At 38.6% G+C, this 17,186-nt stretch overlaps 1 protein-coding gene across 1 annotated transcript; it reads left to right on the top strand.

Annotated features, from left to right (window-relative positions):
- Positions 1 to 38: 38 nt before the first annotated feature.
- On the top strand, positions 39 to 14,869 carry LOC308065563 (cytidine and dCMP deaminase domain-containing protein 1-like; the record flags this gene model as incomplete). Its single annotated transcript, XM_080391618.1, is given in 9 exon segments — positions 39 to 203; positions 2,139 to 2,288; positions 6,110 to 6,296; positions 6,744 to 6,831; positions 6,833 to 7,158; positions 7,954 to 8,006; positions 8,736 to 8,872; positions 9,523 to 9,658; positions 12,011 to 14,869. Coding segments are annotated over 9 exon segments (1,353 nt in total). The 3' UTR covers positions 12,122 to 14,869.
- Between the last annotated feature and the right edge of the window lie 2,317 nt (positions 14,870 to 17,186).

A 17,186-nucleotide genomic window follows, 5' to 3' on the forward strand; every position in this document is an offset into this window, starting at 1 on the left:
GCGCCGGCCGGTGGCTGCCCTTCGGGATACTGGAGAAGATGTGCCCGGAGGCGGGATGTGTTGGCTCCTGCCTCGGATGTTTTCCCAACCTGCCAACCCGAAGTACCGGGATTTCAAACCGCCTTCGGGCTGAGATACGTGCGCTGGGAAGCGGCCTTCGGCTCCGAGCAGGGTGCCCGGCAGGGGCGCACCAGGTGGTTACGGTAGTGACACTGCGGCCTCAGAACTTACAAACTCCAGAATTGATGAACTTTTTAATAAAGGTCAAAGCCTGTCTAAAACACTGTCTCGGTGAGCTTTAATGGGAAATGGGATTCGGTGTAAAGTAAAGATTGCAGGGAGAGGGCCGGCGGCGGCCACCGGCCGCTTGGAGCAAGTCAGGGGGAAACCAGCCTTCCTGGTGTAACTTTTCTAGTGTTTTCCACAGCTGTTCACTCCTGTTGACTAGCTGCCTGCTTCAGTTCAACAAAACCGACGACTCTACATCAATTTAGTGACAATAGTAAAAGGTAATGGAAGAACTTGATGCTTCTCTGAAGCGCTGTAGTAGGAGGAAGTCGGTAGTGGTTTAAAAAAAAAGGGTGTGAGCAGCATGATTGAGTACAGAAAATAACACCAAGTCATTTAGAGAATGTACATCAGTTTTATAACAAGCTCTTCTCGTCTTGGACACTCCTCCTTTTTGTACTGATTACATAGGTAAGTACTGACAGACTGTGTTTCAGAGGGGAATATGCACGATAAAATACGAGGTATTGAGATTGTCCAGCTACTGGTGAGTTCGCGCAGCCTGGAAAAGGAAGTTTCATTAGAGGTTTGAACGGTGCTAAGTAACCATACCAATAGAAACCTATCTTTTAATTCGTCACTTCAAGTTGGAGGGAGAGCATTTACACGCGTGTAACGGTCATAGGTCAACACCTGATTGTCCTGGTAAACTTCCCCAGTTCACCACACTGGTGTCCAGGTGGCATATGCACATTGACAGGGTGAGTCCAAGGTAGTGTCAAAGGTGGAACAGCCTGTACGTGACTATGACTCACAGGAGATAAGGAAGATACAAAACCAATAGGTTGCGCACTTGAAAGCTATTACCAGCGAAGACTTCTTCTAAAAGACCTGTGGGTAAGTGAAGTACAGAATCGTTCTATCACATTGGGGATAAACACGACGGAAAAAAATCAGATTTTGGTGGAAAGCGAAGAAAGAAGGGAGGGAAACAAGTCCATTAAGCATCAGTGACCTAATCCTAAAGTAATGAGGTATCTGTCAACAGGAAATACTTAATGCTTGGGCTAATGGTGTTTTATAAGAAAAGGTGCTGTGAAGTACTTTGTCATTGGACCGGTATTGCATGCTTAATGGGGATGGTACAAATTAGGTTTCTTTAACTGAAGATTTATTGTGCTGGCAAAAAGAAAGGGAGTTGGCAATTCAAGATACCAGATTTTCCTATATGTTTTGTTTGGATTTATGTGGAGTGAAGGGTGTTTATTATTTTTAAAACATTAATAAACACAAGTTATATGTTCGTATATACTTACATATATGTGTGCGCACACACACATGTAAATATATATTCTGTCTACTACAGTGCTTCGCTTCAAAAGTAAGTTAAAAGGAAGACTTTTTTTTTTTTTCCTTCCCTTGGAAGAGGAGACCTTCTGGAGCTGAGGACATGGAAGATGGTTTGTATCACTTTGCTCCCATTAATCATCTCTCAACTGAAACGGGCACATCTATCTTCAGTTTCAGGAAAGAATACAAAACCAGGACATCAGAATTGAAGTTTGACTACCTCTTTGTAGATAGAATGAGCAGCAGGAATTTAAACACAGCCCAGAGCTTCTCTTTCAGTATTAGTTTCTGTGAGATTTATTAGATTTGTTACTTGCATGATGGTATTGCTTTATGGCTGTTAACCAGCTTAGTGTTCCTTAGCAGTCAGTGGTGTGCTCCTTAGGCAACACCGACCCAAACTTTCCTCTTTCTTACCTGTATATTCTGACAGTTAATCTGTATGTGCAGTACATGTAAAAATATATGTATTTCTATGTTTTCCATTACCCAAATACTCTGCCTTCATTCTCCATATTACCAAAAGTGCAATAATCAACAATGTCTTTTCTGTAGCATAGACCTATTTTAATTTGCCTATTAATTATGACCTCTTCATTTGGACCTGTTCAGGGAGTCATCCATGCATACGCTTAGAAAAGAAAGATATGTGTATGTTTCTAGCTCATCATATGGAGCAGTCTCCAGAATGTCATGCCCCATCTGACCAGGTATGTAACAGACTATCATTGCTAGGAAATATTTTTACTGCTTATTTTACTGAGAATTATCGTTTTATATATCTAATGACATACATCAAACAAAATATTTATAACATAAACCTCTATGGTGTGATTGCCACTTTTGTGATGGAAGTGAGTCTGGTGAATTATGTGGTTCATTCTAGTCTTGTTATTAAAAATTACCAGTCTTAAAAGTTACTGATAATAATTGATGCTGTTAAGTTTTTCACCGTAATCTGATAAAGTTACATAAAAATACTGAATTCCTAAGTATCGATTAATTCCAGTTTTTTCATTTCCATCACTATGTCACATCACTGAGGCATACCAACATGCTCAAATTGTTATTGAACCCTGTAATGGAACCGGAGGAGACTGCCAGGGAAAAAGTGGCACTGCCTTGTGTTTGCTTTCCCTACTTGAAAGATGGTGATAAAATTATGTTCATTTGTCTACATGTAGGGATAATGTGAAGATTATTTTGTGTTTACCTGTGATTTAAAATAGTAAATAAGTTTGTGAGATAGTTGTTGGCCTCCCTCTGTCTTTCCTGTGGCTATTGAACCAGATTCACTTTCTGTTCCCAATGGTGTTGGTGATGCCCATAGTTTCAGTCCTTCAGCCAGAGCTGTCATTGCTTTTGGGAATAGCACAAAGCAGGTGAAACATCCAGGTAAGTGAATATTCGTATATTCAAATTGGCAGCCTTGTCAATAGCTAGAATGGTACTAGACAGCATGGATAGTGGGTAATGTGTTTCCTCCTTGGAGTGGTTGTTATCTCAGGGAGTACAATTCTTCATGTGAATGTCTCTGAGGACATTTTAATTCTTTGTCCCTTTGTATTGTGAGAATAGAGCATACCACAGGAGGCAGTGAGCCCAATGTGCGACTCTGCTTTTTTGTCTGCCAGACTTTTTCAGTGTCCTGAGCCTTCCTCAGCTGCGCCTCAGCAGCGCTGTAGGCTGTGAACTCATTCACAGAAGGATGAGTTTCAGGATGAGCTTAGGTAGGCGAAAGAAAACAGAAACATTTATTTGCACTAAGCACGGCTGTAGCCGCAGTAGCTTGTTAAGCAGAGCTTCCTGGGTCTTTCGTCACAGGGCAAGAGTGACAAGACTTTGGACAGTGATTTAACTGAATCGGTCTGACAGTCTTAATAGCCACAGCACTTTTCTGAAAGAAATAACTGAAGCTTCTATTTGATCATTTATTCATGTTCTCATTTCCACACTTAAAATACATCCCATCTTAATTTTAGTTGTGAATATGAAAACATTAAATATTTTATTTTCACATGCTGTTTTGCTTGTGTAGAAAACTTTCCCAACTTCAGGATATCTGAGAATGGTTTATAAAACTATTGATTAAATACTACACGGTGATCAAGTTAGCGGATAACAGTAATGGTTACACTTTTAACAACTTAAGAGCTACTTCTTAAACATTACTGAAATCATAAACATCTGATCTGATAATAATAACAAACAGCTTTGAATGTGAAACTGGAATCACAGAAATGGGCTGAAGGAATCTAATCCATTTTCTTGCAGTGAAGCAAGATTAAGTTTTATAATTACTTTATAAACTAATTTTAATTACACCACCCTTATCAGATGCTTGTCTAACATGAACTTCAAACTATTTTATAGGCGTGATGTATCACCCTTCTTATGCCAAGCTCAGACTTTCTCCTAGATTTTAGTTGTTTGTTTTTTGTTTAAACCTCCAAGGTTCCTTCCCTAGAATTCTGCAGTGTGCTTGCATTTTTCTTAGGGTAGGATGAAAACTTGATGTGACACCTTCAGGTCAGGTAACTACAACTAGGTGATTCCCGTAGACATCTATTATACGTGGAGGTCAATAGTAACGTTGTGTTGCTGGTCTGTCAAAACATAGTTCACAATAGTCTCCTGACTCTTCTGGCAAGGAAATGTTTCTATATATTGTATTTGCTTGTTCAGTTTCTGTTTACAAAGCGGGACCTTGCTTTGCTTGGCTTTTGTTTCATCTTGTTGCTATGCAGCCTTTTCTGTATTCTTGCTCGCCCTCCTTTTCTGTTGTGTAATGTAACTGTGCCTCCTTTGATTTTCTTCCTGCAGTTTTGTATGTACACTCTTCCTTTTGCCTTTTGTATCCCTTGCTAGTGGCAGTGTCTGTGTTTTTTTCAGTAGTCTTTCTAATTTTATCTGTGCATGCTGTACTATTCCTTTATGATCATTCTTCATGTTGCCTTTACATCTGTGTTTTTTTTCTTATTCTGGTTTTGATAAAGATCTGTTGATACAACCAAACTGGTGTCATGGTGTTACTGGCTTTTCCTTTACATCAGGATATTTTACTCCTGTTTCTCTTCTACTAAGTCAGACTCTCATAGTCCTTGGATATTTTTTTTCCAAGAGTCTTCCCAACAGTTCCTCAAATTTGCTGATATACATCTTTCTGAAACCATTATTGTCATCCTATTCTTACAACATCCTTTCCTATGTATCATGTCATCATAACTTTTATTTGAGTTACTTTCCACTTTCACATTTATGGTCATTTCTTCTGTGTTAGAATGAAATACAAAATACCTTTTTTATCATTCATCACTGTAATGAAGATAGGCTATGGCATATTTCCAGAGCTGCAGGTGTACCCTGAATGTATTACTTTTCTAGCTGCTATCTCCAGTAGTTAGTCTACCTTTATCAAAATATCCTTGAATGCATCAGATGATTGCTTAAAGGATTGAAAAAAAAAAAAAAGGGCACTTCATCCTTTTATCTTTTGGTCAGATGGTCAGTAACAGATCTCTGTTGATATCACTGATACTACTTTCTTCACTCTTGCTTTGCTTAATTCTGTTATTTCTTTGAGAAATTTACAGAATTATGTGTCTACGGTCTTCTTGAAAGATGTTAGTGAATCCCAAAGCTGCTGTTGTTTTCTGAAAAATGGCACAAGCTATTCAGTTCCCATGCAGATATCTGCTGGGGCAGGCAGAGCAGAGCTACATTCACTGAAACATCCCCTGCAGGTGTTACTGAGCTCCAAAACAGCTGCATCTGTAGGTGATCACCTGGAACAGATCATTCCAACTGCTTCTGTGACAGAGAAGGCAGAAACTGTTAGCTAAGAACTGGATAATTTGATCTAATTTTGAAGCTGGCCCTGCTTTGAGCAGGAAGGTGGATTAGATAACCTCCAGGCTTCCATTTCAAATCCGAGTTAACCTTGTGTTTCTGGTTTGTTGCTGTGTAGTCCGTCTACCAGCCTTGTAGGGGGGCCATACCAGACACAGCAGGCATTTTTTGCACCATCGTAGCAACAGAGGGCATTAGAATACCTGCCATTATATGAATGTACATAAGACTTAAAGAATCTGGACACTCATTAATATCACTGTCTTTTTCTTTCTTTCCTACCACAGTTAATATAACGTTTATGAAGAACCCAGCTCTTTACATATATGTGCGTGTGTGTGTGTATTCTTGGAGAAATTTGGCTAAAAGAAACAAATCCTTCCCAGAATGTTTTAGAAATCTATAGTTTGATCTTTCTGATTCATTCCATATGTGTCTTCATTGGAGCAGAGCTGGATTTCTTGAGAATTAATACACAGAAAAAAATTTAATTCATACTAAATTTACCTTAACTTCTCATAAAGAGAAGTTGTGATCTAAAGATTGTGGGACTAAAGAGACGTTATATATAATACAATGTGGGAAAACCTAAGGTGTATTTTTGAATCTGTGGAAAGCATGCATGCGTGCCTGTAAAATCAAATTTGCTGTGCAAAATAAACTTTTTTTTCTTTCTCTTCAGTTCAATAAGACTGGGATTGTAATATGTGAATCGGGCAAAGTACACAAAGTGTTAGCTATGAGTTTCTCCGTAGCTGGGTTGCATGCCGTACAACAGATCATTCGGTGTCTTCCCTCTTCTTTGCGTGACAGCACTGTGTATTTGTCCAGGAAGCCATGCAGAACTTGTACCACATTCCTCATTCAAGGTATATAATGCATTTTTTTATCAGCCTCTGTTAACTGCAGTTCTACCTGAATCAGAAGTTCAATAAATGACCCCACTAAACACCATGTCTAGAAAAAAGTTGTACGTGGCTCAGTCCAATAAATCCCTCCTTAGTCAAGTAATCCTTATTTTGTGCAGATAGTCTCTTAGAAATAAGTGAAACTGCTTGCTTGGGGGAGGATTAGGAAACTGTGAGAGGTCTTTTATGAATGCGAAGAACCAGTTGCAACTGTTTTATGTTCAATTCAGATCCCATTGCAATGGGAGAGGTTTAAGCCTGTCAGGTAAGTATATAGGCTCTGGACAGTAGTGTATACACAGAATTGCAATGCAATGGAAATTGGCCCTGCTGTGTCAAACAAAAAGCGTGTGAATTGAATATCCCAGACGACTGGCACTTTAAATGACTTTCAGTGTTTGTTTCTAGGTTCAGTTTCTTCAGTCTATTACTGGCCAGTGGCTCCTGAACAAAAGGGAGATGATTCAGTGGTTAAGGAAGATACTCAACAAGCTGACTGTGTTTCTTAGAAGTCATATAAGTAGCAACGTGCTCTTACCCATGACAAGCTTTGAAACTGTGAAAATGATTGCAAAAAAAATAGGGTGCGAAAGACAGCTGAACAGCAATTTTAAGTTGATCGATTACCTGACTGAAGACTTTGACAAATATTTTTCACTGTTTAACATACGTCAGTGTAAAGATACTTGTGTCAAACGGATGGAAAATGCATTTCGTTGCTATGATTTTTTGCTGAAATGTTCCCAGCTTGAGGAAAAAGGACTGAAGGAAAATATTAATCAACATGCATTGCAGCTTTGTTACTTTTTAGCAGCAAGATCTGGTAAGTTATGATGAGACTGTATAAAGAATAGTAACCAAATATGAAGAATGAATTACTGTATTATTTTTTTTATTGCCATTGATTCATTCATCTAGTGCAAAGAGAAAATATTTTACAACATATACGTGTCAGTGAAATTGGCATGCTTTCCTAACATAACTGCTAAAGTATTTTTCAGTAATGTATTTGTTACACTAATGTTTAATGTTATGGTTTATAATGTTTGTTGTAATGCTGAGCTTAAATCTCAAGCAGAAGATGGAAACATATTATAGAAACATGGAAAATAATATTTTATCACTTAATCCATTTTGGAGGGGGAAAACATTATTATTAAATATATATATAAATATGTATGAATTTAAACATTCTTGGTATATTGTAATGTACCTAGGTGAACTTACAGCAAGTCTCACCAATGGAAGATCTTGATGTATTTATAACCTATTATATTCTGTTATCAGGATTTTGTATCAAGTTAATACTCTGCAATTACTAATCAAAGATTAAGTGTACCTTGAGTCAGATTTTAAGTTGTGTTCTGAAATCTGACATTCGTTGTACTTGATAGTAATTATGCCTCATTGTGTTGTTATGTGTGGGTGTCTGTCTAGAATTAGATAATGTATATGCATGGAGGGATTCTTTGGATGGATTCTTTCAATATATAAGCAGTCACTTTTGCTTTCTGTTTCTATATCATTAAAGCACTACATGTTAATCTGTAAAATATGTTTTTAAGTATGAAAAAAGCATGTTTTCAAGTGACATGAAAATCCTTCTTTCTTCAACAAGATGATCCAAACCGAGGCGTGGGATGTGCACTCTACAGTCAGGATGGATATTTTGTAAGTAGGTGGAATTCTCCAACACTTCTACATGTCTGTTTAGTGCTTCAGGGGGTGTGGTTTATTCAACCCAATGTAGACATCTGCAGTGTAGATGCCTGCTTCTTCTGAGCTATTGGATCTGGCTCCCTTTTATAGCTGGTGGAGATCTACAGTGTCATTCATCCCAATCCAGAGTCTGGAATAGGCCAAGCAGACCTGATTTTCTCCCTTGAATGTAAAGGGAGTCTATGGTGATTGCTTCAGGTGTAGACATGTAAAGAAGTCAAGGAGAGGTGAACGAGAGATTAATTTCCCTCATGAACACATCCTCCCATAATAAATATGCTAATACTAATGATAATATTTTATCATTTAACTTAAAAAAAATAATCCCTGAGACCCAGTAAAAAAGAGTATCCAAAGTTTCTTGCAGAGAAAGAAAGACAAAAAGTTGGTGGTGAAATTGATGGCGAGCAATGACCTCATTGAATGCAAAAGCAAAATTAGCTCTTGACTGTGTTAAAAGGGATAACATGATGGGGTATTAAGATGCTTGTGGCAAAGTGTTATAGCTGATTACAAATCTGATATATAAATAGCTATGAAAACTTAGAAGTTTATGTACCTAGGAATATATAGACAGGATATATTTAGGTTTTGAAGCTGTATTAGTAGATGGTTAAAAAGTTACTGATGTTTGGAAGGATTTAGATTTTGATTATTTTATTTCATGTGTTATTTTGACAGTTTGGGGCCGGTTATAATGGATACCCCATTGGCATATTATATGGAAACCTGCCCAGTGTGGGGAGAAAAAAACATAAGGCTGGACTTGCAAAACGGGAAGCTGTACTCCATGCTGAAGCGAATGTTCTCCTATACAGGTTATTGCTACAAATCTAGTAATTGAGTGGCTTCACAGGCATTCTTTGTGACAACAGATGTGAATAGTGTGTAGTGTGAATAAGTCAGCAACCACATGTTTTCTCTTTGACCTTTCCATGTGTTCTTCACCCATTAACCTAGTTCCAAACACTTAACATCTTACAGCTCTGAGCTTATAATCAGCATTTTAACATGTACATTTCCTCTCCTCCACCCCTAGAGGAGTGTAGTACCGCCTTGTACTCCCACACTGCCAAAGTCATCACCCAGTCTCATTGTGATGAAGCTCTGAACAGTTTTTGAAAGACGCAGTCTGCAGCAGTCTGCCTGGCAGTCTTTTTTTGGTGGTCCTTAGGCTGACAAGAGTAGTGTCAAGCCAACCAGATCCCTTAAGACTGTAGCTGTCAGTAGGTGGAGAACTAAAAAATTACTTTAAACTGTACGGCTTATAATGGCAGCCTTTTTATATACACAGAAGCAGAGGAAGCAACAAAGATCAGATGTTTGAAGGGAAGATCAAGGTGAAATAGGAAACTTGGAGGAGGAGTTATTAATCTAATTAGAAAGAATACTCTTCAATGGTATTACTAGTTTTATTTTAAGGAAATGTAAACATTATGTTTAGTTTTAGCTTTGCATAATTTTTCAGATCAAAGCCTGAAATAGAGGAGAGTGATGTTCTTTACTGCACCAAACCACCTTGTCATGAATGTCAGAACCTTTTGAAGGATGTGAAAATCAAGACAATTCATTGTGTAGAAGAATCATCCACACAAAGTCAACAAGTATGCTTATATAATACTCTTTATTTATTGCCATAGTGTAACTATATGTTTGGGGTCAGGGGCAGTCACTGTATTTATAGTTGACTTACAGGAAAACACATCAGTTCTTACCCTTCTGTATAGGAGAGGAACTATAGCAGATCATCACCTACCAGGTTCTTCACTCTTGGTATGCATGTACAGCTCAAATTTTATGGCTTGCGTTCTGCCTTGAAAATCTTTGCCCTCAGATATTCTAAAGTTAGGAAAGGAAGGAGTTACATATTTTAGGATGTTGCACTGGGGAAATCCAGTCTCCTGTTTAGCTATATCTATATGGCAGAGTTCTGGAATGCTCCCTGATTTTGCATCTGGATGCTTATTCTGGCTGTGCCTGAACTCTTACCATGGTGAGACCCGGGTACGTGTCTTGGTTGCTATATGCAGGAAACCTGGGCATAGATGATGAAGGTAGCTGTGAGATGCTTCATTAATACCTACAATATAAAGGACTACCTCCGTCCTTTTGCACTCACTTAACATTTAATCCCTCAGGGTATATGCAACAGTCTTCTTTCTAAGTCTCACATTCTCATATTTTAAGTGTCTGATGAGTTTGGCTTCACTGTTTACAGGTCTGTGCCAAACAAGGTATTTTCAGATTCATCACAAGATATCACCGGCCCTTTAGTGGAAAGAATATTTTCTGAGTTTGCAAATGAGTATTATTACTTTCAGGGAAGACCCACAATTACTTAACAGGACTTACATGGAGATGTAATTTAAATCAAATAATTTGTGTATGGCTTTGGAAAAATCTTTCTGAAGGAAGAGGTCTCAGTCTTGCTTCAGGCCCAGGTACCCAGTTAATTCCCATGTTCTAGATTAAATTCTACCCCTATAAAGGCTAAGGTATTCAAAATCTTCTTTACCTTGGTTTTTACTGCCAAGGTTTGCCCTCTGGAATCTCATTTCCCTGAGACCAGTGGGAAGATGTGGAGCAGCGAAGATTTACCCTCAGTAGAGTAGAATCTAGTCATGGTTTATTTAAAGAAGTTGGATGCATGCAAGACCATGGGTCCTGTCAAGAAGGTGACCAGGAGTAGTTAGCATGGATTCATGAAGGGGAGAGCATGCCTGAGTAACCTGACGTTGTTTTATGATGAGATGACCAGCTTGGTGGATGAGTAGAGAGCAGTAAAAGTTTTTCAACTTGACTTTAATGAGACTTGCAACATGATCTCCCACAGCATCTTCATAGACAAACTGATGAAGTATGGACTAGATAAGTGGACAGTGAGGTGGATTGACAACTACCCAAACTGCCAGACTCAGAGTGTTGTGATCAGCAGCACAAAATCCAGCTGGAATACAGTCCCTAGTGGTGTACCCCTGGGGTGGATAATGGGACCAAACTGTTTAATATTATCATTAGTGACCTCCTGGACGATGAGTCAGAGTGCCCCCTTGAGAAGTATGTAGATGATCCAAAACTGGGAGGAGTGGTTGGTACTCCAGATAGTTGATTCAGAGGGACCTCAACAATTTGGGGAAATGGCAAAACAGTAATCTCATGGAGTTCATCAAAGGGAGGTGCAAAGCCTATACACCTGTGGAGGAATAAACCCATTCCCCAGTACAGACTGGGTCAGACAAACTGGAAAGCAGCTTTGCAGAAAAGGACCTGGTGGCCCTGCTAATTGGGTTGACTGGGATGCAGCAATGTGCCCTTGAGGCAAAGGCCAACTGCCTCCTGGGCTGCTTAAGGCAGGGCATTGCCAGCAGGTTGAGAGTTGATCATTCCCATCTGCTCAGCACTGGTGAGGCTGTGATTGGAATGTTGTGACCAGTTCTGGCCTCCCTAGTATGAGAAAGATAAGGACATATAACATGAGTCCTGCTAAAGGCCGTGAAGGTCACTGAGTGATGGGAGTTTTTCCCACATGAGAAGAGGCTGAGAGAGCTGAAACTGAGCAGCTTGTAGAAGAGAAAGTTCAGGTGGGATTTTATCCATGTATATAAATACCTGATGGGAGAGAGTAAAGACAGAGCCAGACCCTTCTCAGTGGTGCCCAGTGATGGAACAAAGAGGCACTGGGCACATTTGAAATACAGAAAATTCCACTAAAATGTAAGAAAAAGCCTTTTTGCTGTGAGGGTGATGAACACTTGAAGGGGTTGCCCAGAGAGGCTGTGGAGCCCCCATCCTTGGAGATATTAAAAACGTGAGTGGACATGGCCCCAGGAGATCTGCTCTAGTTGACCCTGCCTTGAGCAGGGAGTCTGGATGGGAGATCTCCAGAGGTGGCTCCCAGCCTCAGTGATTCTGTGACTGCCTGGTTTGTTTGCTTTTAAGTTTCTTTTTTCTTTTAGGATCATCTTGATGATTTAAAGAAAAACTTTGACTATCATGAGGTAGGTTTGCATCTTGAAGTTTATACTCAGGGTTGTACTAGTAAAAAGTATTGTTCAACAATAATTTAATAAAAACATAGAATAGTTTGCTTTAATACGTTTCATCTTTCTGGTTTGCTTTGTTAATTGGGGGGGGTGTGTGTCCTGTTTTTTTCAGAAACACATTTTCATTAGATGGAATTTTCATTAAAATACACTGAGTGTGAACCATTTGATGGTATGTAAATATGTGTTCACCTGAATATACACATCAGAGCTTTTCAGTCATTTTGAAATTCATCAGTAGTTTTGGGAGCCAGTCATTCCCAGATGTAATAAGAAATAATTCAGCAGGTAGAAGGCATGTCAGAAGTGGAAGCAGATAATGTAGAAAAATATTGCTTCAATTTTCAAGATCCATCAGATATATCTGATGGAGGTAAAACAATCTGAGTTGGGTAAAAAGGGAACTTGGAGGCACAAGACTACTGATGAAATGCTTAGAGGAGAGTAGGCTACGTAACTGACTTCTATCTTCCTCTATAGAACAAGAACTTTAGAACTGGAATAGACAAGAATAACTTCTAGGACCCGTGTTTGTCCAGTGGTCCAAGAAATCTTCATGGTAGATTGATTAATAGTTGTTAGATACAATGGCATATTTGAGCAGACAAATTGTGGAAAGTACTAAATAAATGTTCACTTATGCTTTAAATAAATTGATTGAGTTTGTGTTTGTTTGCTTTTTTCCCCAGTGGAAACAGTGTGGAACTAAACTTAAGGCAGGTATGGTTCTGTTTAATTTCCTTATCATTTTGTACTGTCCCATTTGCCTTCTTTTGGTACTACTCAATATTTAAATTTAGAAGCACAGTATGTTACTAAGTATTTTTCTTTAAAGCCCTTTTTGCAGCATGTAAAAAATACAACAAAATCTGGTTATAAATTGCATGTAATTACTGTAAGTTGAATTGAGTTACCCTTAGATTAGTTCTACTTGTTCCAACCTTCCTTTGGAACTATACGATATAAATATCTCTACTACCCTGCAGATCCCACTTCAGCCCCAATACTTTTGAATATGGGGAAGACAGAATCATACAGAAATGTTGCCCTTGAGGTCTGCAGGTGGTCAGACCCCATAACTGGTTACAGCTGTAAATACAGAGGAATAGCATAGCTAGTTTCTGGGGTTAATGGTTTCTGCTCTCTCTTTTAGTCATTCATTTTTTTGATTTTCCCCAAATGACTAATCAGCATTCTTCATGATAGTGTCTTATTTCAACCCTTTTCTGTGAATTTCTTCTGTCCTTGAATGCATATATCCAAATCTTTGGAGGTACTGAGCTTGAGTCTTCTCCTCATGCTACTGGCTTTATGCTGTTCTGAGTTATGCCAGTTAGCGAGTCAGGTCGCCTATCCCAGAATAATGTCATTAATACAAAAAATGTAATAACTTATAATTTTATTTAGACCATACAACCAGTAAAAAGTAACAGAAGTTTTTAAGAACACTGCACAACATTTTTAGAATATGCCAAAATTTTTACACTTCTTGTTTGTTATAAGCAACCCCAAATTTATAACTGAATTAAAATCTTAATGATTTATAAACTGAAGTACCATTGCTCTTCCTGAGGGAGAATAGAGGTTTAGAGTCAAGTCAAGAATTGGAGCAAAATGAAATTAGATAGTAAGTCCAAAAAAACTGCTAACCACATTTTTTTGGAGTGTGAAGGTACAATGGGCAAGTGGGTTGCTGAAAACTATGTAACTGAAGAGGAGTGAGGGAAAGGTTATGTTAAAATCAAGGAGAACAGTGTATAATTGCAGTAGAATGAAATCAAACTGATAGGAAGAATGAGAACCAGGATGATGAAATTTGCCTAAGGAGGATGACAAATGGCAGAAATGAGCAAGCAGAGAGTCAGTATCAAAGACAAGAAGAGGCAGTTGTGAGTGTGAAAGCAAAGGGAGTGGAGAGTGTGTAGGTATTGACCATTCTGTAGGTGAGGAAAGCATTCTGGATTTGTAGGTTAAAAAGGTGACATTCAAACCAACAAAACCCCAAAACACCACCACCCCAACCATGGGAGAGCCATATTTATTTCTACATGAAAGTCAGTCAACTGTTTTGTAATTGGCCAATTCCTATTCATTTTATTATCATATCTTTCTGAATAAAGTATCAGAGCCTGGATCTCAATGTCCTGACTCTCAGACATTGTCCTAGACAAATCATTGCTTCTGAGATGCCCAGCTCACAGTGGATGGTCTGTCAGTGTTGATGCTGAGAGGACAAGGGCTGGTATGCTGCTACACTTCATGTAATATGTTTTTTCATGTGTTATTCTTAACCCAACCTTTTTCTTTTCTTTCTTCCAGTATCCAGTGATTCAAAAGACAATGGAGGAACAGAAGGAATGAATGATGAAGGCAAAGTGAAATAAATTTAATAAACTTTTCACTTCTCATTATAGTTTTTGGTTCCCCTAATTTCATTTCCTTAAACAGGGTTGAATAAATATAACTGTCCTGAAGGCAGTGAGCTGGATATTACACAGCACTGACTGCTGATGCATGAACTTCTGATGTATCTCCCTGGCAGCTTGTTTGTCTTAATTTTATTTTAAGTAAAAGTAATTATATCTTTTTTTTTTTTTTTTCAGTCCTACCTTATGTTATTGAAATCTTAGTAACAAAATACAACATAAAAAAGGAAGGTTTTGTACTATGATAGTTGAAAGATACAAATTTTGAAGAATAGTATGACACAGGGGAATAGAACTGGCCATTCCAGATATTGGATATTTGCATACTGTTTCTTCCCTGTTGAAGTCAATAGAAATTATTCCTTATGCCAGCAGAGAAGAGTAGATAACAACAATAAACAAACCAGCAAACAAACGAAACGAAAAGAAAAAAACCCCAAAAACAAAACCAAAAACCAAACCAGAAAAAAGAGATTCAGGATATTTCTGCATTCTGTCAAGCAAAAGCTCCTGGGGTGATCATTACCATTTGCCTCAGAGGACTGGCAGGCATAACTGGATGTGCTGATGGGTAAAATGCAAAGATAAGGCTCTTTACAGGGGGGTAACTGCCTCATTGAGCTCTGATATATTATTAAGAAACTGTTCTTTAGTTCAGCCTATATAGAAGTTATAACCCTTTTCCCCAACTTTTCACCTAGGACTGGAGAGCTAGCTATATTATCCTTTCTTTCTCATTACCATTATTTACTAATTTTATGATACTAACTACTTTTTCTCCAAGACTATTTTGATTAGCTTTTCTGTCCATTGTTACTTTCTAGGTCCTTCTGTTCCTTACCTGAAGAAAGAAGACTTGTGCATCTTTTTAGCACTACATATGGAAAATTCACCAAGTGGATCACAGGAATCTGTGAGTTGAGTCAACTCCAGTGTATTCATTGTTACCAAGCCCACAAAAGCCTTAGTATCAAATAGGATCTTGATTTTAAAATTACTGACTTGTTCTTGTGGGCAGAATGATCTTAACTTGAGGAATTTTAACTTAATTCAGTTTATTGGCAATAAATACAAACTTCTGTTTACTGAATTGGGCATTGAGGGAAAGTAAAGAAAATATAAAGAGTTAAACACCAAACATCCTTCCTTCAGTTTTTGCCAGGTTCCAGTTAAGCCAAACACCTACCCTCGCCTTTTCCTAGTCTCAACTTCTGTTGTTTTCATCATAGGTTACTCTTAGTCGGTCCCAATTCCTTCGGTGAGGCCACGCGTGGTGCAGGGGTTTGGGGCTGTGTGCATGATGGTTTGTCTGCAGTTCCTCTGTACTTTTCCCCAGTTTTCCTCTGCTCCTCTGTGCTTCCTACCAGCCCTACCCTGGCACAGGTTGTCTGCTGGCTGTGGTCCCTCAGGAGTGTTTCTCCCCCAGTGTGGATCACTCATGGGTAACAGTCCCACGGTTAGGATTTTAGTCTATTGTATGCTTAGACTCTAATAATTTTTGGTAAATCAAAGCTTTTTGTGGTTTTGGAACTACATTTACGTCTGGTGGTTCCTACCGTGAGTATCCTTCAAATAGTGTTGGCATTTGTTTGAAACTATACCTTGTCACTCCTTTCTCCTTTTTCGGTAGTTTGCAGTAGACTAGCTATTGGGATCTTTATCTCCCTACTTTTTTCATGATTCTACAGACTTACAGACATCCCAAGGTCTATCCTACCCCCTACCCCTTTCTGGACTCCAGTCAAAGTGTTTGTACTGTTGATCTAGGATACAACTATTGAGTTATACGCTGTGGACTGACACACCAGAACTGACTGAAAATCCACAAGAATCAGCATGTTTCTGGACTGCTTGATCCCTGCCCTTGTACAACAAATGCCATGCTTTTTCTGTGGGATCCTTTGATTGCTATTACTTTACATGCACATAATCTTCTGGATGGGCTCTCATTCATGGAATGGTTATACATTCGTTTGTGTATGTGTATTTTTATTTGTGTATATGTACACAGTATCGCAAAACTGGAATCGTCATCTGTGAAGTGAGCAAGCCAAAAAGGATTATTGCCCTGGGCTGCTCAACAAAGGAGCTTCATGCTGTGCCAAAAGTGCTGTTAAAGGTTTCCTAATGCACTGAAAGGCTGTGAAGTTTACATGTCTCGGATGCCTTGCAATTATTGCACAAAATTGCTGGTTCAAGGTCAGTATCAGAACTGAGATATCTCCTGGACTAAGATTGCACTTGTGGCATACTCACAGGCTGGCAAACTAGTCATGTTGGTCATTTCTCTTCCTCTTCATTTTCTTCCATTTTGCTCTCTGCATTTTTCCTCAGTTAGTTCTATATGACTCATTCAGATCACTGTCAGGAGCTGATGTCGCTAAATAGCTTATTCAATAAGTAGCTGTGATAGTTAGAGAATATTAAGATGTGATTCATAACGTCATTGTACAAATTGTTGGTATTTACTAACAGAGGGATCATGAAGAGTGCAAGTCAGCCAATGAAAAAAGAGCCACCAGAGCTTGTAGAAACGTTTGTTAAACAAGAAAAATATTGAAGGAGTGGTCCCAAGGGATGTGGAAATGCTGAATAAATAATGCATAGATAATCAACCCAAAAAAATAAACAAAAAGAAAATAGCTATTCCCATTTAAGTAATT

Source organism: Falco punctatus, assembly GCF_963210335.1.
Source record: "Falco punctatus genome assembly, chromosome: 6".
Lineage (NCBI taxonomy): Eukaryota > Metazoa > Chordata > Aves > Falconiformes > Falconidae > Falco > Falco punctatus.